This window comes from Protopterus annectens, chromosome 16.part0 (genome assembly GCF_019279795.1).
Source record: "Protopterus annectens isolate FY-2018-M chromosome 16.part0, PAN1.0, whole genome shotgun sequence".
NCBI lineage: Eukaryota > Metazoa > Chordata > Ceratodontiformes > Protopteridae > Protopterus > Protopterus annectens.
The window spans coordinates 325,922,314-325,944,278 of record NC_056750.1 but is presented as its reverse complement, the minus strand read 5'-3'; the positions used below and the strand labels follow the sequence as shown (position 1 = coordinate 325,944,278).

General features: G+C 40.2%; 1 protein-coding gene across 1 annotated transcript in view; it reads left to right on the top strand.

Moving 5' to 3' along the window:
• Positions 1–21,965, top strand: part of LOC122790305 (centrosome-associated protein 350-like) — a 400,823-nt gene that overhangs the window by 215,681 nt on the left and 163,177 nt on the right. The window contains exon 6 of the mRNA XM_044057821.1: positions 2,827–2,912. Within this exon, the coding sequence (XP_043913756.1) occupies positions 2,827–2,912 (86 nt within the window). The remainder of the gene's footprint in view (positions 1–2,826; positions 2,913–21,965) is intronic.

Below are 21,965 nucleotides of genomic sequence, written 5' to 3'. Positions count from 1 at the left end.
CTGCTTACACACTTGTTTACAAAGTCCATTGAACATATGGGAGAAACAGACAACTGTAGGCTTTATAAAACTGAACTGGAAAAGGTTACACACCTTACATGAGCCACAAAGCATCATAGAAAATGATGAAGTTTATATCACATGGGATCACCCATTACCAACAGTCCAAAAGATAGATGCTACAAAACCGGATATACTGGTCCAAGAAAAGAAGACAAAAGTAGCATTGATCATTGAAATCTCCACACCCAGTGACTATAGTTTGTTGCGTACAGAAAGACACAAAGTCATAAAATACCAGGATCTGCAGGCAGAAACAAGAGCAATGTGGAAGAAAGATCCCCAGACAGTTCCAATAGTAGTAGGAGCAACGGGTCTTATAAAAAATAATTTACAATCGTATTTGGATATGTTACCAATCCATGTAACTCCGTACGAACTGCAGAAGGAGTCGTTACTGGGCACATTGCGGTTGCAGCGAAGAGCACTTCTGGCTGACATCAAAGATTGAAACAATACAAATTTCATGAGCTTTAATCGTACTTTGACTTAGGAATGCGGTCCATTCCCATCATGGTATTAGAAACCCAAAAGACTTGGAGAAATTAAAATAGGTAGATGATATGGCATGCATATTGTCTTTGTGTAGTGATAGTTTATGAAGGTAAGGTCTAGTTCCCGGCATTAGATTTGGTGCATATACACCATTACTGTTATAACACCTTATCTGCCTTTTCTCCAGGTGTCCCTTTGCAGACTGCAGAATACATGTACATATTCACTGTCTGCAGCACAGGAGAAAGGAGCATGTGGCATGCTAGTGCATGCCATGCGCTTCTGTGCACCACTCAAGAGATATGGAAAGAGAATGTACTCTACTGGTCTCCATTGCAAACTAAATGCTGTCGTTGATATTTGTTTTATTGATTTTAAGAGTGCTGTCACTGGCTTGACTTTCCTTAACAGAGTCTTCTGTCCTGAACAGAGACGTTTAAGAATTTATTTTTCAAATCATTATTATTGTTTTACTTTACTCAACACCCAACCTTGGATCCTTCCAAACAACGTTAGTAATCTAAAACAAATCATGTAAAAATTTTAAAAAGCAAAACTAAATCAACAGCCTGTCTTGACTGGAAGAAAAAAAAAACACTAATCAGTCGGCTCTGCTACTTATTCTTACCAGCATCAAGTCCTTATTACACAGTCATGAATTTTATTGTAGCTCAGATTATCAAGTCATATGCATGGTGGTAGGAGCCGTTCTAGAACAGGTCCAAGTTTCCTGACCCTTGCAACTAAAATTCACTGCTTTGATCACAGCTTCTCTACCGTAGCTCCTACACTGTGTCTGTCATTTACTGCTAGAAACTATTACTGAATTAAATATTGTACATAGTTATTTAATATGTCTTATATAAAATACTATGGAATTTATATAACTTTATTTGAAAATAAAATCTATTTGAGAAAAAATTCACTGAAATATCAAACTACTCTTTTACTTCTAACACCCTACTTAAAAAAGTTGCTTCAGAAACAATATGAATGTAAATGTCACAATACAGGCCATATCACATAACATTTCATCCTATTACCTTACCTTACCCCTTAATTCAACATCACAATAACCTTCACTCAGTCTCTGTATAACACACATTTTTTCTGGAAATATACTTGGCAACTCTACCTTTACTAACTTTACAGTTTCCTACTATCTACATTGGTGTACTATTTATGCTGCATTTATTGTCTAATATATTCCAGCTTACTTATTATATTACTATTTATGCCACATTTGTTGTTTTAATCCCAATACATTGTTGTATTCTCTGAACATCAATTTGTTGTTTATTTCAACTCAGGTTGAACCTACAGTTGGTCATTCCTGATCCGTTTACCCTAATAAACACTTGTAAAACAAAGAAAAGTTTAAATAAATACCACTTTCATTGGATTATGTCATGTCATGGAGGTCTTGCCGCATTTCTTCATTTGCTTTCTTATCGCTTTAAGCAGCCAAGTCTGTGTTTTACATCATTCATACTCTGAGTAATTGCAGTCTTAGGGGCCAAAATCTATCCAAGCACTCTGTGGGCATAAAACACAATACTTCATCCTGAATGGGGTGCCAACCAATTTCAGGACACACACACACACAAAATTATGGATAATTAAAATGCTCACCAGTTCACCTACAGCATGTATTTGGGATATGCAGGGTGGAGCACCCAGTGTAAATGCACATGGACACAGGGAGCATGCTCAGACTACATACAGGAGGAACTCCAGCAGGGAACCATACTGGATGACTTATCATCCCAAATGATTTTACATTTCATGCTGTCTGTTGATATTTTGAATTAAAATTTCTAGAACGTGAGAAGCTAACAGTTATCAGGACTAATCTGTCTGGAACCAGGGCAGCACTAAGCATCTGTCACAACATAATTTATGACTGCACATTTTACTTGGCAGTTAATAAAATCTAACATACAAAAACTGCATCCAAAAAATGGCTACCCTACTAATAGACTTGTATGAAACCTATAATCCATCATATTATAAAGTCGTAAGTACACTGTCTTTTAACTCTCTTTTTCATGTCCTGTTATGTATCTGTCTTTGTACATTTACTAGAGAGATTTTATGTGCTCTGCCTGTTTTCTTTGTTCTTGTGTCTGGGACATAGAAAAAGTACTTAGTTGTGAGTATCAATGTTTGATAAGTACTGATGTTGACAAGAATACAAATACAGGCTTAGAAAAAACTTTTATATTGGCAAAACAGTACAGTGTATTTCTCTTTTTTTGTATGTGTATATAGCCCTACCATGAATTTCCAAGAAGACAAACACTTAGCAACTGCTGAAGACTCTTTTTGCTCATGTGACTTTGCTTACACCAAAAAAGGTAACGTGTTATTAATTTCAGAGTTCTTTTTCTATATTAATGTCAAATGTGTGTTTTTATTATGACTATGGAATTTTATGTATTGTAATACCTATGCAGACGTATGATGAAAATGGTTTAAAAGAATCTACACTGCTTCCCAAAGGAGAACCATTAACAGAATTATGGCTATGCAGACCTATTGCCGTCCTCCCTCCCATCTCTGAGATGCTCAGAAAATGTATATGTCAACATCTATTACCCACCTCATAAGTAACAACTTCCTCTTACATTCTGTTTATAGATTCAGGCCCATGCATGGAACTGAAGCTGCCATTCTAACATTTGGAGTCAAAGTAATTCAGTGACAGCTAGTTCAGAGGAGGCATTTGTCTTGTCCTCTGAAAAGCATTTGATATGTTCAGCCACAACCATTTTACATCCTGAATGAGTAAATTTGACTCTACCCTGCCAAATCTCAATGGATTAATTAGCTATCTTAGCAAACAATAAAACGGACAGACCAGATCTTACAACCAGAATCTACTGTATTAGCTGACGTGCAAGATATTTGTTCCATTGCTGTTTAGCATATTTATAACAAACACCTTCTGTCCAGCAAAAAGCCAGAATTATTCAGTATACAGAGGAACACAGCTTTATTCAATGTCTCTTTACCATTCATGAAAATAAAGGTAGCCTTCCAGAGCACTTTAACCTCAACTCAAAAACGGATAATTTGTTCCATGGCTTTACATATTAGACAATCATGGAAATCAGTAACAAAGACAATGGCGACCTACAGATACTGGACCCATCCCAATTTGATTTTCTTAAGGGAATGCCATGCCTGCTTAACCTGGTAGACTTCTTTGAGAGGTTCACCAAGGTAATGGATGAGGGTAAAACAGTATATACTGCATGTCTTGACCTGACTAAGGCATTCAGTACAATACCCCACTTAGGCAGTATTGACAAGCTTTCTGAGCTAGGCATAAATCCTTACATAACTCATAGAATTACTGGCTGGCTCACAGACAGAACCAAAGAAGCCAGTATCAGTGAGGCCATCTCCTCTAGGAGGCCGGTAACCAACAGAGTACCTCAGGGCTCCATGCTGGGCCCTTTTCTGTTTGGCATCTACTTCTCAGAAGTCAAGACTAATGGTCAAGGCCTCTGGCTGACCAAGTTAGTACGCAGATTATTGTAAATTGGGAGCTATTATAGATTCCCCCAAGACACCAACATCTTGCATGTGGGTTGAACACAGACAAATTACTGGTGTCAAAGCCATGGCCTAAATCTCAATACCAAAAAATGCATTATAATGCCATTTGCGAAACAGTCAACCCAAGTTAATTACTTGATTGGCAAAATGCCCCCAAGAGTCAACCCAGTAATAAGGGATCTGGCAACATATGTAGACAGCAATCTGGCCTTTGACCAACACATAACAAAGATAATAAGAAAATCATTCTATGTTGTTCAACTTATAGGTTCATAGGTTAGTACTAGGCTATCGGCCCTAGGGCCTATACAAGCCTAGCCATAATTCCATGGCTATTTCTTCCCACAGTATTTACTTCCCTGGACCCCTGTCTAGCAGGGTGACTACTGTCATCCCCAGGGTGAATTTCCTATCTCTCATCCAATCATCAAGGTTCCTTTTGAAGAGGGCCAAAGGAGGCGCTCTGCTTGACATGTATGGGCAGTCTATTCCAGAGTCTGGGGAGTCTCTGGCTCAGGGACCTATTCCTCCAGCATGTTTTGCTCATTGTGATGACAAGGTTTAGATCCCTGGAGCATGTGGCTCTGAGGGATTGGGATTTCTTTAAGTGTAGCATGTCCAACAGCTCTGGGTTTGACATGGCCTTGTATGTTAAGCAGAGATTGCCTCTAAGCAGATGATATGCAACAGAGTATAGGTGGAGACAGTCAGCATAGAGCATCTGTTTTAGGCCAATGATTCTTTTAGTGAGGTATTTCTGCGGCCTTTCCAGTTGTTGCAGATGTCTTGAGAGGTACATACCAAATGGGGCGTTGTATTCTATAATGGGTCTAATGAGGAATGAGTACAGTGGGACAATGACCTCCTTTTTCTGGATGAAAAGCCCTTAGTGATGAGATGTGCCACATAGAAGGATTTCCTGACTGTTGTGGCGATGTGGTTATCGAAGGTGAGACCACTGTCCACCTGTGTCCCTAAGTCTCTTATCACACTTTCAGTGTTTAGTGTACTGCCACCTATGTGGTAATTCACAGGTACATGTTTTTTCCCAAAGGGGATAAACTATACATTTCTTGACATTAAGCTTGAGCCCATGGCTCTGGCACCAAGCATCTGTTTCTGTAAGGCCCTTTTGTAGAATATCCACAACATTTTGGGGGTTCAGTAATGGCTCCTAGTTTGCAGTCATCTGGAAACTTTGTTAGCCAGAGTCCCTTAGTGTTGGCCTGTACTTCAGAGAAGTAGATGCCAAACAAGAGCGGTCCCAGGATTGGGCCCTGAGGTACTTCACTTGTCTAAGTAAGGGTATGGCATCCAGATACAGGGAAGTTATCTTACCATACTACTTGGCCTTTATCAGACCTATCATTGAATATAAAGTCCCCTTTGACATGTATCTACCTCCCACAAAGTGCCTCACCATGAGAATTCAGGGAATGAATAACCTGCCCTACACTGATCATCTAAAGTCTCTATTTAGTATGATACAGGCTGCTGAGAGGGAATATTTGCCTGGCTTACAGGGCTTCCACAGACCCAACCGTGATGGAATTGTTGCACATTTGCAAAACAAACAGCACCTGAAACACTGGATCCAGGGGGATCTGAACTTCACTTGTGATATAAATGGAACATGTTGGAGAGACAGATGTGTTTCCCAAAGGATCCCCGTGCTATGGAATAGGCTCCCCAGCCATGTAAAACAGAGTTTTTCCTGACAACTAGATGGGAAATCATAAAGTTTCCCCAGTTCTGGCCCCCACAGAGGCCATCAATAAGAATTGCAAACCTGGGTCTCTTCATCATATTAAAATGGCCTCTCTCCAATAGTGGGACTTATGAATTCTACTGCTTTCCTGTTACTCACATTGTTCGACTGCCCATCTCTCTTCACTAACTGTTCATGCTCACTAACACACAAACTTAAAACTTCTTAGCAAGACTCCTCATGATTTGTCCATTTCTCTAAAATCCATTCAATGACTTAAGCTCCAAAGCAAACTCACATATACATCCCTGACTATAACACAATTTTATACCATCCAGAAAACTTCATATCCTACAGCTATCTCAAATAAGGATACAACCCTCCCATTCCTTTGACTTATCTGATAAGTTCATTAGCAAACCTCTGCCTTCTAGCAACCAGCATAGTAACCTGCTCTTCTCCATCAGCTATTCTTAGTCCTGGAATAAACTCTCCCTTTCGTAAACTGCATCACTAACTTAAAAATATATGCAACTACTCCAATAAAACACATCAGCCAAACGCAAACTCAGTACCTATGTATATCTGACAATCCTGGCTCCTTATCACAAGTCCATGAATCAGTACTGTGAGTCCTGTAACTTTCAAACTTGAAGTGATATTTATCACAAGTAACACTGAAGTTCTAAAATCACTGTAACTTTTTAAAGAATTTTTTGCAGGGGGCTTACTGCATTCACTCCCTGATATAGGCAGCTGTACCACCCCCAACAATATATATAATAATACAAAGATCAGTATACCTTAGAGAAGGAGGAATGCATTCAAGTACAGTAGTTTCGGAAGTAGTTTCTATTTCCCCATGCTTGCACTAAAATTCTCAGTTTAGATGACCGCAGTTATGGTCCTTGAACATACAATAGAAACTAGATTGACCTACATTGTTTCTTCTCAAGCTATAATTTCATGCACCCTCCACTGCATGATGAAGCCAACATACATATGTATACACTATTCTAATGTATCTTCATTCATTTGCAGTTATATACTAGACTATTATCTTTTTTACTGCCATGTACAGTGTAATGTGTGGCTAAGGTGATCATATGAGATTTATTTTATAAATATTTATTTTATTTATTTAAGTTTGATAACCGGGGAAGTCCACTAGGTCAAGAAGAGCCCGTTTTCAGTGGTGGCCCAGGGAGAAAAGTTCCACAATAATTGCAAGTTACATTTCCCATGTTACAAAAGGACATAGTTCATACAGCTAATTAAACATTTACAGATAAGCTTCATGATATTTGCAATTGGCGTGTCACATTACAAAATGAAAAGACGTAATTCAATACAGAAATTTCAACATTTATATAAAGTGAATATTTTTGTTATAAACTCAATTGTAGGTTTAATATTTCAAAATATATAGCTACTAGGCATTAGTAGGGTAGGAAAATATTATGCATGGAGAGGGTAATAGTGTATTTCAGACTGGAGATTATAGTACAATAGATATTAGAGAGAAAATTAGTTTTTAGTAAGGGAGGGGTTGTTTTGGGTGGGAATGAAGTAATAGTAGAGTAGTTGGATGAGTCAGTGCAAGGTGGAAAGGGGGGGGGTTAAGTTGTAGCATGGCAAGGGCATTCCCATTTGGAAGAAAGATGAGAGAGTAGTTGAGATGTGAAATTTGTATGGTTAGGTAGGTTGCATAGGTGTGTGGGGAGAGAGTTCCACTGTTTAGCTAAGGAGTGGGACAGCAGTAGATGGCCAGGAGATCATGCAGGTTTGTGGACCTGATGGAGATTTTGTTTTTTGGATCTGAGTGAGCATTTGGGAATGTAAGGTTTTAAGGAAGTAGCAAGAGCTGGGCAGTTGGCAGGTTAAAAGTTGAGCTTGTGGGCAATGGTGAGTTGTAGGTAACTGAGGTAGTTGGGTAGTTCAAGCCTGTTGAGGGTGAGGAGGGAGTGGCAGTGATGGGATGAGTTTTTTCTAATTGGTTGCAAATTTGGAGATCTTGTGATAGCAGGATTCAAGTTTGGACTGAAGGCCAAGATGGAGATTGGTGAAAAGAGGGGCACCATACATAAGGGAGGGGAGTAGGAAGGTGGATGCAAGAATTTGATGGGTAGAGGGGCTTAGGAAGTGGTTGTGCCTGTAGAGGAGACCTAACTTTTGGTGGATATTCTTGATTGTGGAGTGGATGTGGGTGTCAGATTTTAGTTCATCGATAATAATGCCAAGAAGCGTGGTGTTGGGAAAAATTTTAAGGAGGGTGTTGTTTTGGCTGTGTATGGTGAGTGTGGATTTGTCAATGGAGTTTTTGGTAGGGGGAAAAACATTAGTTTGGTTTTATTTGCATTTAGTGCCAGATGGTTAGACTGCATCCCAGGTTTCTGTTTTGGAGAAGGCTAGTTGGGTTTTTGCTAGAAGCTCGGAGGGGGAGAAGGCTGAGCAGATGATTGTTGAGTCATCTGCATATTGGCTGATGAGTCTGGGATGGATTGGTGAAAGTTGTTAATGAATAGGTTGAAGAGAAGAGGGCCAAGAACAGAACCTTGTGGGACACCTGTGGGTGTGGGAAGGAAGGGGAAGGTTGAAGTTTTCCATTGGACAGCTTGTTGGTGGTTGGACAAGTAGCTGGAAAACCAGGGAATGGTGGTGGGAGAGAGGTGTAGGGTGGAGAGTTGGGATATAAGTAGGGTGTGTGAGATGGTGTCAAAATCTTTTGACAGATCTAGGAATTGTGAGGATATGAACTTGCCTGAGTCACGTTCGAGGTTTATGGTTTCAAGAAAGGAAAGAAGGGCAGTCATGGTGCTGTGGCCAGTGAGGTGGTGGTTGGGGCAGGAAGGGGTGTTGCTCGAGGAGGGGAGTGGGAAGGATGCTGATAGTTTAGCTATGCAGTCTGTGAAGAATGAGTTGAACTGGCTAGCTGTTTCAAGGTTGGAGAGGTTGGGCAGGGGTTTTCTTTTTTGCCAGGATGCAGCATGGATTTGATGGAGTCCCAGAATTTTTGGGGATTTACTGAGTGCAAGGACTGGAGTTTGGAGTAGTGGGCTTTGCAGTCTTTAATTATTAGTTTTTTTTGCAGAGTTTCATAGTTGCTTGTATTCTAGGAGGGTGTTAGGGTTTTTATGTTTTTGATATTGTTTCCATTTTTGTCCCTTTGGTGCAAGGCTAGTTTGGTATCTTTTGATAACCATGGGCAGGGATTGGTTTTGATGCATTTGGTTTGAGGGGGGGCTTGCTGATTGAGAAGGGTTAAGAATGAGTGGTTAAAGTAGGAAATGGCATCATCTAGGGGAAGGGTTTTTAGAGGGGACCAGTCAGTATGCTTTAAGCATTTATAGAGCGAAGAAAGTTAGTGATGAAAGGGGAGAGGTTGCGGGTTTGGATGTAGTGTTGTTTATGCTGTGGAGATGGGAGACAGTCAGTGAAGGCTGGTAGTTGATCACTGAGAAGATCAGGTAATGTTCTGCCTTTGGTGATAAGGTTTGGGTGAGTTGTTAGGATCCAGTCAATGATGATACCAGAGGTACCATCTTTATTTGGTCTGGTTGGAGATTGTATTAGTTGGGAGATGTTGTACAGGTTGATTGTGTGGGATGGGGCTTCAGAGTTAATACTATTCCAGTTGATGTTGGTATCACTGAGTATATAGGATTCATTTTTTATACTGGAGGAAAACCAGGACAGGATGTTTTCAAGAGTTTTGATATTATCACCAGGGGGAATATAGAGGGCAGCCATACATATGGACTTTTGGTTGATTATTTTTAGTAAACCTATTATAATTTCAGTGTTGGCAACAGTTGGTATTTTATTGGAGTAGGGAGATATGGTATGGGAGGTGGGGTAGATTATTGGTATTCCACCTCCTTTTTTGTGGGCTCTGTCATTACAAATGATTTGGAAACCTGGTGGTAGGATTTCGCTATCTTTTATATAGGTTTTCAGCCAGGTTTCAGAAATGGCGGTAATGTTGGGTGCTTATGGAAGAGCCAGGCATGGAGGTTAGGGATTGTGTTTTTTAGGATTTGTGCATTACGTGTTGTAAGGTGAATGGACTTTGAGCTTGTGGGTTGAGTGGAGGGTTTGGTGACATTAATGTTAGAGATGGGTCTGGGGTTGGGGTGGATATTGTCGGCTAGTGAGAGAGAGAGAGATGTGGTGGAGTAGAAGAGAGAGACAGTGTGTTGGGCAAGGGTAGCTTGGGTTGTGTGAGAGTAGTGATTTTCTGGTACCACATTTAAGAGGGGAGTACAGGGGGGGTTGGGTTGGAAGCAGTTTTGGTTTGAATACATAGATTGGGTTAGAGGTAAAGAGTTCATGTGAGATGGATGAGTAGGATGGGAAGTGAGTTTTATGGTTAGATGTAGTAGAGTATGTGTGAGAGTTATGACAAGGGTTTGGAAAAAGTGTGAGATAGGTAAGAGAAGAGAGAGATTAGGGCAAATGGAGTTATAGGGAGAGATGTTATGTAGAGCATTGTAGGAGTGGTGGATATCTGGAGTAATGTAGATCTACAGGTGGGTGGGGTTTGGCTCAGGTGTGTTGTGATTGGAGAGGTGTTGAGTGGGGAGGAGTCAGGGGATGTATAAAAGTACAGGTAGTGGGGGCGAGTGGGATTTGGGTGCAGGGTAGGGGAGCAGAGTGAGCCCAAAGGGTGAACTGAGCAGGTTATACCTTCCGGGAGGAGCAGCAGTCACCTAACAGAAAACAATCAGTGAGAAGGTTAACAACTACAGAAATAGGGCAGTCTATCGTTTTGGTTTGAATGTTACCTTTCTGTTTGTTTTTATTATTTATACACCAATGGGGAGCTGCAGTTCACTGAGAAGTAGGAAAATAATGTAGTTATGCCAGGGAGTTTAGAAAGGAACATGCAGTAAGTGCACATTACTGAGGGATGCCCGTGGGACAGACAGAAACAGAGTGTAGTCAGGCAGAGGATTTTAGTATTTAAAAGTTGCGCCACCGCTCAGGGGAGAAATAAGTAAACTCTCAAGAGGAAGAGGGAGGGAATAGACAGGATTGACAGGTCTGGGAAGCTTATAATAAGATTATGTTAGGAGACTTGAGAGAAGGGCGGAGGGGACCAAGAGCCAGGGCTTGGAGAAAGCTGAGAGAAAACTGGTTTGACAGGTCTAGGAAACTTACACTAGAATTATGTTAGGAGAACAAGAAAAGGGGGGGGGCTATGGACCTGAACTTTGAGAAAGTTGTGAGAAGAGATAAACAATCAACCAGCTAGCCCAGGTCAGTACCTAAAGGTGTCTGTTTATCTGTGTGAATTCAGAAGCAGATTTAGTAGAGCATCAGGGTAGTAGAATATAAAATAAATGTAAAGCTTTGGGAAACTGTATATATTTGTTAAAATAAATGGTAGACTAAAATATAAGAATATAAAAGAAATGTGACATACAAGATAAATAAAATATAAGAATATAAAATAAATGCAAAGCTTTGGAAAAATGTATATATTTGTTACAGTAAATGGGAGGAAAGGGGGGGGTCCAGTAGTGTGCACAGCAGAAGAATCAGTAGGAGTATCACAGGGAGAGGATTGTAATAGACCTACACTGCTCACAGTCTGTTGATAAAAGTAGAACTTGCAGTGGCTTTTACTGGTTTGTATGGGGTTCCGCTCTCTGTGTTCTTTTATACAGGTAGTTGCTTCATGTTTTTTTTTTTTTTTTGTTGGACCGTTGAATGTGTTTAAGGGAACTGCTCACAGTCTGTTGATAAAAGTAGAACTTGCAGTGGCTTTTACTGGTTTGTACAGGGTTCCACTCTCCATGTTCTTGTATGCAGACAGTTGATTCATGTTTTTTTTTGGTTTTTTTTTGGACCTTTAAATGTGTTTAAGGGAAGTTGTGCACACTACTGAGGGGTGCCTGTGGGACAGACAGAAAGTATACATGTACCCAAGAAGACTGAATGCTGTAATTAAATCAGAAGGTGCTTCAACAAAGTATTAGTTTTTTATTTTTTATATTTTTCCCCTAACAGATTTGTTTGTTTTTCAATTGAGTTGTACAGGTTATAGGTCACATTAAAGGTGGGAAAAGTTTTGAAATGATTTATTGTGGTCTCATTTTTTTTTATATCACAAAAAATCTGGCATTTTAACAGTGGTGTGTACACTTTTTATATCCACTGTATATACATACATATATGTATATGTATATATATATATATATATATATATATATATATATATATATATATATATGTATATATATATAATTATCTAGTGAAATGGGAAACTCCAAAAAGAGTGAAAAAATTTATCTTTTTTAGATTTAATCACAAAATAATGAAAAAAGCAGTATTTCATGCAAGGCAGAGGCAAGCCTTCCTGCACCCCCCCCCCCCCCGCTCCCACTGCTAATTATATATGCATACTCCAAGATCACACAACAGTGGTGAAAGGGCAAATTCCCAGTTCCTGTTGTAACATAATCTCGTCAGCATACAGCAGTAGGCAGCCGAGAAATCCATCAAAAAAGAATGTTTGCTGTTTTGATTATTCATACTTATAAACTGTATATATATATATATATATATATATATATATATATATATATATAGATCCCTATCATGATAAAAACTTCATTTGACTGAATCCCATTTGACTGAGACCATATAACTGAAATTTCAAAATACTGAAAAATCACTTGACTGAAACCCATAATACTGAAATTTTACAATGCTAAATTTCAACATACTGAATTGTAAAGTGGACGATATAAAACCAGAATAGGTTTGGGGCTACACTCCCCAATGTGTGGGGCTGTACACCCTAACTATATATACTAACTCCAGGATCGCACTACAGGCTATGTCCCCACCCCCACCCCCTATTTATATATGTTAACTCCAGGATCGCACTACAGTGGGGAAAATTCTGTTCTATTCTGGTTTTATATTATCCACTTTACAGTTCAGTATGTTGAAATTTAGTATTGTAAGATTTCAGTATTATGGGTTTCAGTCAAGTGATTTTTCAGTATTTTGAAATTTCAGTCGTATGGTCTCAGTTAAATAAGTTTCAGTCATGTGAAGTTTCTATCATCTGATAGGGATCCATATATATATATATATATATATATATATATATATATATATATATATATGGGTTCCAGTCAAACACTGAAACTCTAAAGTTTTCAGAAGCTTGAACTATTGTCTACAGTGTTGAAAAATGAACTTACATGTAACTATTGTCTACAGTGTTGAAAAATTAACTTATACATAAAAGATCCAACCAAGCTAAAGTTTTCACTGTGTGATACATTAAACCTCCTGTAATGGAGGCCCAGGAGAGATATGAAAATAAGCCTTTAAGGATATCAAGTGTTTCAGCTGAGTGGCTTCTGAATGTCCAGGATGTCTTTCTTTTTAGGCCTTTATGGGTACAATCTGGCCAATAAAGCCAAATCAGACTAGCTGTGGACATGCGTGTATGTTTTAGCCTTTATAGTGACATCTTCAGCATAGTATGCATACAGATGTATATGGTAGCATAACTGGATGTAGCTGAAATACTTGATATTTCAAGGTGTCATATACATATATCCCAATGGCCTGCAGTACAGGAGGGGTATCACACAGTTAAAACACTAGCTTGGTTGTGGTTTTCTTGCAGTTTTTAAAAATTTGGTTTGTCTTTGTGGCCAGTTTACCTTTGGTTTGCATGTTGGTTTGGATGTTTTGCAGGCACCTTAACCTTTATGGGCATCAGTTAGGTTAAAAGACGGATTTCTAAAGTATAGAAAACAGCCCACATATGGGTGCACTTAAATGGCCTAAACAGCATAAGATCAACAGTAAAAATAGTGACAGTCTTCTCCTTCTTCTTCTTCTTCTTCTTTCAGCTTTCCCCAGTTTGTTTTTGGTTCCCAAGAAGGAGGGTTCATGGAGACTAATTCTAGACTTCTCCTTTCTCAGCATCTTTAGTGAAAGTTCCTTCTTTCAAAATGTTGATGGTCCAGTCTCTGTTCTCTATGCTTCTTCCTCAGGCTTTTCTGGTGTCCCTGGATCTGAAGGATGCATATCTCCATATTCCTATGCACCCTGTCTTCAGGAAGCATATACAGTTCATAGATCACAGGATCATAGGAGATTACTAGGATATCGACCTGGAGGTAATTTTAAGCCTAGTCATTTCACCCCAATGTAATACCATAGGGGTACTAATCAATATCCAAGATTGCATTTAGTGATGACTGCCCATGCCCTTAAGGGTTGTGAGCACTATCCCAGCTAAGAATTTACAGTGCCATATCCACTCATCCAGGTTCCTGTTGAACAGTGTCAAAGAGGTGCTCTGTTTCACATGAATTGGTAGCCCATTCCAAAGTCATGGCAGTCATTGGGAGATAAATCTATCCCTTCAGAGTGTCCTATTTAAGTCACAAATCATATTTCAGTCCCTGGAATGGGTAGCCCTAGACCTATTTGATTTACGGATATGCAGTAATTCATTAGGTTTTGGCCTTGGGTTGCTCTGTAGGCCAAGTATAAGTCTCCCCAAAGAAGAATTTACAATATGGAGTATAGTGACTGGGATTTTAGTCGATCTGTGTAAGGTACATGCTGGAGGCCCTTTCTTTGTTAGAAACCTCTGAGGTCTTTCTAATTGCTGTAGGTGCATAGTACGGTACATACCGAATGGGGCGTTATATTCAATTATGGACCGGATAAGTGCCAAATATAGGGGGGTTATAACCTCTTTTGCTCTCAAAGCAAGGCCTTTACTAAACATGTGAGCTACTTGGAAAGTGTTCCTTACAATGGTAAAAATGTGGTGATTGAAGTTATGGTCGCGGTCAGCCTGTGATCCCTGGTCCTTTACTACTTCATGGGTACTTAGGGTATTGTTATTGATTTGATAGTGTGAAGGGACTTTGTGCCGAAGGGAATGATGATGCATTTCTTTGCATTCAGTTTGAGACCATGACTAACACAGCAGTCGTTGATTTATGTGAGACCATCCTGGAGTATACTATCATCATTTGGGGATTCAGTGATTGTACCTAGTTTGCAGTTGTCTGCAAACTTGGTCAGCCACAAACCTTTAGTTTTGACCTGAACTTTTGAGAAGTATATACCAAACAGTAGGGGGCCCAGCACTGACCCCTGTGGCACCCCACTGGTAACAGGTTTGCTGGTTGATGTGGAGTCACCCACTTTGATAGTGTGTGTCTAGTTTGTGAGCCAGTTGACAACCCATCTTACAACGAAAGGTTTACATTCAGTTTGCTAAGTTTATCAGTAATGCCTGAATGTGGGATTGTGTTGAAAGCATTTGCCAAGTCAAGGTATGCTGTGTGCACAATTTGCCCTTATCAATGGCCTTGGTCACACTTTCAAAGAAATCCACTAGATTTAACAGGCAGGATTAAGGTTGCCACCCATCCCTTTGTCAGCGGGACACTCAAGGTTTGAGCTGCTTCATTCCATTGCCCACTTTGCAAAGTAGTGGGACTTGAAAATCGCACCAAATTGCCATGAAAAAGTCGCAATTACTTCCGGCTTTTCCCGGCAATTCAGTTATGTCACCAACCCAGACCTGCAGGCAAAGCTGCTGCCTGTTAGGTCCAGGTGCTTTAATTTGTGCAGCAATTGGCTGCAATTCATGAAATACATGCAGCCAGCCATCCATCCATTCATGCAGCCAGCCATCCATCCATTCATGCAGCCAGCCATCCATCAAGCCATCCATCCAGTCATTCATCTATCCAGCTGCTACTCCCACCAACCAGCTAGCCACTCCAGCAGCCAGCCAGTCAGCCAGTCCAGCAGCCAGCCAGCTAGCCACTCCAGCAGCCAACCAACCAGCCACTCCAGCAGCCAGCTAGTTAGCCACTCCAGCAGCCATCCGTGGTACCCATAACAGCATCTCCTTCACCACTCCTGTGGTGGCATCATGGTAGAGGGTGTGGCCAGTGTCATATCGGCCACACACCCCATGTCCCACTTTGGCCCACTTAAAAGGTGGCAACCCTAGACAGGATCTGCCTTTCATGAAGCCGAATTGGGTAGGGTCCAGGGTTTGGAGGTCACCTGTGTCTTTATTTATGAGGTCCATGATGATATGTTCCATGAGGTTGATCAGGCTTATGGGTCTGTGGTTCCCTGGGTCTCTTGCTAGGCCACCTTTGTGGAGGGGAATAACTGTTGCTGTTCTCCATTCCTCAGGAACAAAGCCTGTGATTAGGCTATGATTGAAGAGGGTATTTAGCGGCGATGCTAGTTCATGTTTTAGCCTGTTTAAAAGACAGACTGGAATGTCATCTGGTCCCATCAGGCTTATCAGTTCTCTGACTTTGGTCTTTCTACAGAACCAAGGGTTTTTAGAAAATAATGAGCCCTGATCATAGCCTTTTACAGTCTCCTTGGTGTCCTGATTGTTCTCTATTAGGACAACCTTCTGATTCAGGCCCCAATCTCCACAGATTCTTCTGTGGGACGTGGAGATCATAGTGCTTCTTGTGTACTTCACTCTTGCTCTCAAGAAGTCAGTTCTAACTCCTTCTCAGGACCAGGTTTTCTTGGGGTGCAGGATTCAGACCCTTACCATGTTGGCTTTTCTACAACCTCCCATGGTCCTCTCTCTGACATATTTCTTTCAGTCTCTTCTTCTTCTGCAATAGACCTCAACAAGAGAATTTCTCAGATCCTGGGTTTCATGGCATCCACTATTCCAGTGGTTCCTTTTGCCAGAATCCATATGAGGAAGTTCCAGTGGTATCTGGAGAAAATTTGGCTGCAGCATTGCCCCCCTCTTGACTTCCCCATTCCTCTCTTGCCTTGTCTAAGGAAAGAATTTCAACCATGGATCAACCAGATATCTCAGACTAAGAATCCAGGTCTTCCCTTTCAGGTGCATTCCCCCACTCAGGATCTGTATACAGATGCTTCAGACCTAGCCTGGGGGGACTTGTTTCAACCCTAGCAGGGTCTAGGAGGTCTCATCTCTGCAGGGGATATAGGAGATAATAATATCAAAGAAATGAAAGCTCTTATCCTGGCTGTTCAGGCTTTGCATTACCTTTGGGCTCGTTGTCCTTTCAGAGTTTTCATAGACAACCCACTGTCATGTGATACATAAACATGGGAGAACAAAGTCTTTACGACTTTGCAGACTAGCCCTCATAACATGGGATTTTACCATCTGTCATCAATTGATTTTTCAGGTGATCTGTATTTCGTCAGAGCAAAGTGTAGTAGCAGACAGCCTCAGCAAATCAAAGGAAGACCCTAACAAGTGGATGTTTCACATAGAGGGGTTTTCCTGGTCATTATATATTATTAGTATTCCTCATGTGGATCCGTTTGCCTCCCACCAAGTCACCAAGTTATGTTCCAGAATGCCAAGTCTTTTGACTTGGAAATTGGATGCCATGTCATTTTATTGGGAAAGGATGTTCCTGTATGCATATTTCCCTGCTCCTGTGTTGCAGACATCTTACAAAAAACATGTGGGACATGCTAATAACTTTGTTGATGACTCCCTTTTGGCCCAAACAGCATTGATTTCCCCTTCTTTTTTTACCTGGCCAGTAGCAAGCATCACAAGTTACCCCACAGGATGGATCTTCTCACACAGGACAGAGGCTCTCTAATTTACCCTCATGTTCTTACCCTACTGTTGACTCTCTGGATGATAGGGGTTTGATTTTTTTTAGATAACAGTTTTTGAAGGGCATGCTTCAGGTTTTGCAGTTGGCAAAAAACCCACTACTAGAAGATCTTATGTTGTGAAGTGGAAAAGATTTTCTTCTTGGTGTCACAGCAATGAATAGTACCTTCTTTTAGTGGGTATTCCTACTGTTCTTATTTGTGTGAGTTCAGTTCTGGTCTGGCATACTTTTCTGTTAAAGTTGATTTGTAAACCATTTTTGTTTTTCTGCCTCTGGATCTGCCACTTTCCTTTAGGTTTGACATTAAACAGTTCCTAACCCCATCCTTCATATCAGGCCTCCAAGAAAATCAGTGCTTCCTTCTTGGGGCATTAACATTGTGCTTGAAAAGTTGACTCTGCCATCTTTTGAACTAGCAGCTTCTTCCTCCTTAAAACTCTATACATGAAAAACTGTCTTACTGATAGCTCTGACTTCTGCCAAAAGAGTTTCTGAACTTCATGCCCTTCTGGGATTTCCTCCATTTCTGGCTTTGCATATAGACAGGGTGCATGTTTGAACCAGTAATTCTTTTATGCCTAAAGTGGTCAATGATGCGTCTTTGAATTACACTGCCAGTGTTTCGTCCTTATTTTCTTCTCCTCAGAATAGTAGTGAACGAATTCTCCATTCCTTGGATTTGCATAGCCAGCTCAAATATTATTTAGAGAAGACTGAAGATATTAGAAAATCCGAGTAGCTTTAAAGGACAAGAAATTGGATTTAGCAGTTTCTAAGAAAACCACTTCTTCTTCTTCTTGTATTTCTAAAGCCATTTCGTTTTGTTAGTCCTATCATAGCTTCCTACATCTGCTTGTGCTCATTCTACTATGGCAGCTGCCTGTTCTGGAGCTTTTTTCAATGCTTGATCCATTTTGGAAGCTGAAACTTAGTCTCCTGTGCATACTTTTACTAAGCACAAGTTGGATATGATTTCTAGGGCCAGAGAAAGTTTTGTTAGGTCCCTTTTCCATGGTTTTTGGAAGGTTCCTCAGTTCCTTCTGCCTCCTCCCATCTTTTACGGTAGCTCTGCTACTCTCCCAATTGTAAAGGATACTGCAATAGTCATTAAGATGGAGATAGAATAGCTGTGTAAGAACTTAGCCATAACAGTAGATGGCCTTTGTATTTTCATTGTTGCAGTATTCTGGCCCTTCCTTCTCCCTTTTGTTTCTTTCTTCTCCCTCAGCCAAAGCATCGCTTTCCTTTTTTCTGGATGCACGTGTACCATCTTTCTTTTCTTCCTCTTTGGCTGCTCCTGTTCTCCTACAGCAAATCAGTTATGAAGATTTGGTGCTTGTATGTCACTTGTGTACCTTATGACCCAGATGTAGGCCAGACTTCTGATGTGTGGGGCGTGAAAGGGCCCAAGGCTTTGGTATGCTGGCGTACATTTGGCTTTCCTTGGCAGGATATCCCTATTGTAAGGAATACTGCAACAGTGGTAAGTAGGACATCTACTGTTATGGTAAGTTCTTACACAACTGTATTATCGCAGTATCTCTTAATGTGGACACTCACAGCTATTGCAATAAAGATGATTAAAATGATTGCGCAAATGCTTTGATTTTTATTAAATTTTCCAGTGTTGTTTGCTATAATGACATGAGTTCCATCAAATTAAGAGCAATAAATAAATTAAACTATAAATATTGGTTAAATTTAAAATTTTTGTTAGAAAATTATAATAAATTGTTAACTTAATAGTTTAATATTCATTTAGTTTATAGAGTATGAGTTTGTTCTTTTGTGTATAAATATTCATTGTGTATATTTGTATATAGTTTTTTCATGAGAAAATGAAAAGAATTGGAAAAAACACATGCTTGGGTAAGATCACAGTCCTGTTCTGGGGTTGTTAAAGCATAGCTGTTGTATGCCCCGATAGCCAAATACTACATAAACTTTTCAAAAGTTAGATAAAAGAAGGAAACTCAAGCAGGGGGTGAAAATGCTTTTTATACCTCCAGTTCCTAAATTTCAGAGGAAAAGCCCTGCCAGCCCAGGATCCTTTTATCATAATCCTCCCAAGTCAGAAAATCAGAACTCTGGTAAAGAATAGTTTAAAACAAAATGTCAAGGTGACTGTAAAAGAAAGCCTAATAGATCTCAGGGATCCAATTGTCAAAGGAAAAACTTCTGATTACCCTGCCCTTGCCATATAATCCCTGTCCATGTCCATCCTCAGGAAATTGCAGGGAAGCTTTCTGTTTGTCTTCCTGCATGGCAATATATAACCATGGCTCCTTGAGTACTACATATTATAGAAAATTGTTAGAAACTCAAATGAGCATCATTCCCCACTGCCTCAGAAATTCCCAAACCCAAAAACATTGGCTCTGTTTTTCTAAAGTCTTTTTGGTCACCCTAGACATAAAATAGATTTATGATGAGTCATCAAAGGCCATGTCAGCAAAATATAAAACTGTGAAAAATGTTCAGGAAAACTACCTTCAGTGAACATCAGAGGAAAGTGTTTTTTTTTTTCAGTCCCCATGCACCCCTCTATGTGTGGGAACACCACTCACACCCCTAGAACTTAACATATAACAACTTTGAGGTTGAATAACAGTGCAGAAAGAGGCAAACTCCACTGTTAGCAAATGTAGTTTTGACAAACATACTTCTCATTTCATGTTCACCAAAACTACCTTTAGACATCCCGACATGCTCACACCTAAAACATGCTTAATTCTCATTCACAAACCTCACATCTAGAGCTCCAGTCCTCAAAATGTCAACCTTTTTACGTACACAGGGAGTTTAATGGTGTGTAACAGTGGTGTACATTCCACCCAGTGCTAATACCACTGAAGCCATGAACAAACTACACAACTTTCTGTAAGCAACAGAGTAAAAACTCAGACTTTGCACACATGGTAGCAGGTGACTTCAATCAAGCTGATCTGAGAGAGGTGCTACCCCACTATTATCAATATGTAGACTTTCCCACAACAGGTACAAGTATTTTGGACAGGGCATAAACCAACGTAAAAGGAGCCTACAAGCAGTACAACAACCTAATTTAGGAAGCTCACTGTTCCTTCATGCTTCTACCAGCCTACAAACCTGCTCTGATTAGAGAAAAACCCACAGTGAAGCAGATCAGGGTTTGCCATGAGGGGGCAATGGAATTTCTCCAGGACTGTTTCGAAAGTATCTGCTGGTATGTATTCAGAGAGGCAGCCATGTCAGACCAACAGGTAAACATAGAGGACTACACAGAAGCAGTAATGGCATGCATCTCAAAGCTGTTTGATGACATATCTATCACCAAAAGTATCACAAGCAGAGCAAATCAAACACCTTGGCTCACTAGTAAAGTCTATGAACTCCTGAAGGCAAGGAATGTAGCATTCAGGTCAAAAGACAAGGAAGGTCTAAGTGTAGCCAGAGCAAATCTAAAAAGAGGCTAAGAGGGAGTATGGAAGGAGGGTACAGAGTCACTTTGAGGACATGCAGGATATTAGGAGTCTTTGGCAAGGGATACAACAGATCACCGATTATAAAACCAGGACAGCTCAGTGTGAAGACAGCATTCCTGGACATGCTGCACTCATCCTTTGGTAGATTCAAAGACAAAAATAACTTGCCTGCAAATAGGTTACCCACTGACCAGAATTAGGGGGTTCTCAGCCTTAACTCTGAGGAAGTGAGAGGTCAGCTAAAGAAAGTGAACCCCAGGAAGGCTGCTGGGCCAGACAATATACTGGGTAAAGTACTAAAAGGATGTGCAGATCAACTATGCTCAGTTATGACAGATATTTTCAACACCTCACTTGCTCTAGAAAAAGTACCCTCTTGCTTCAAGGTAACAAATATCTTCCCCTTCCCAAAAAACCTAATCCCTCTTACCTGAATGACTACAGACTGGTTGTTTTAATGTCTAACATCATGAAATGTTTTGAGGATTGTTAAAAAGCACCTGTTCAGCAATGCTACCATCAACCTTTGATCCTCTGCAATTCACTTATTGGGCAAACAGTTCCACTGCTGATGCCATATCAGTGGCATTGCACCTCTCACTTGACCATTTAGAGGGAAAGAACAACTATATCAGCTGTTGTTCATAGACTTCATTTCATCATTTAATACTGTAGTTCAGATGCAACTTATCAATAAGTTAGCCAACCTTAGAATTAACAAGCACTTTTGTAACTGGATCCTTGACTTCTTGATCAACAGACCACAGAGGACATGTGTAGGAAATAATACCATGAAGTGCATAATTCTCAATACTGGTGTTCCTCAGGGATGTGTACTCAGCTGTTCACCATCTTTACACACAACTGTTCGGCAAAACACAGCTCCATTCATGTCATCAAGTTTGCAGATGACAACCACGGTCATGGGCCTCATCAAAGGAGAGGATGAAAGAGGGTACAGAGATGAGGTCAACTCTCTGATTGACTGGTGTGTGAGAAGCAACCTAGACCTGAACATCAATA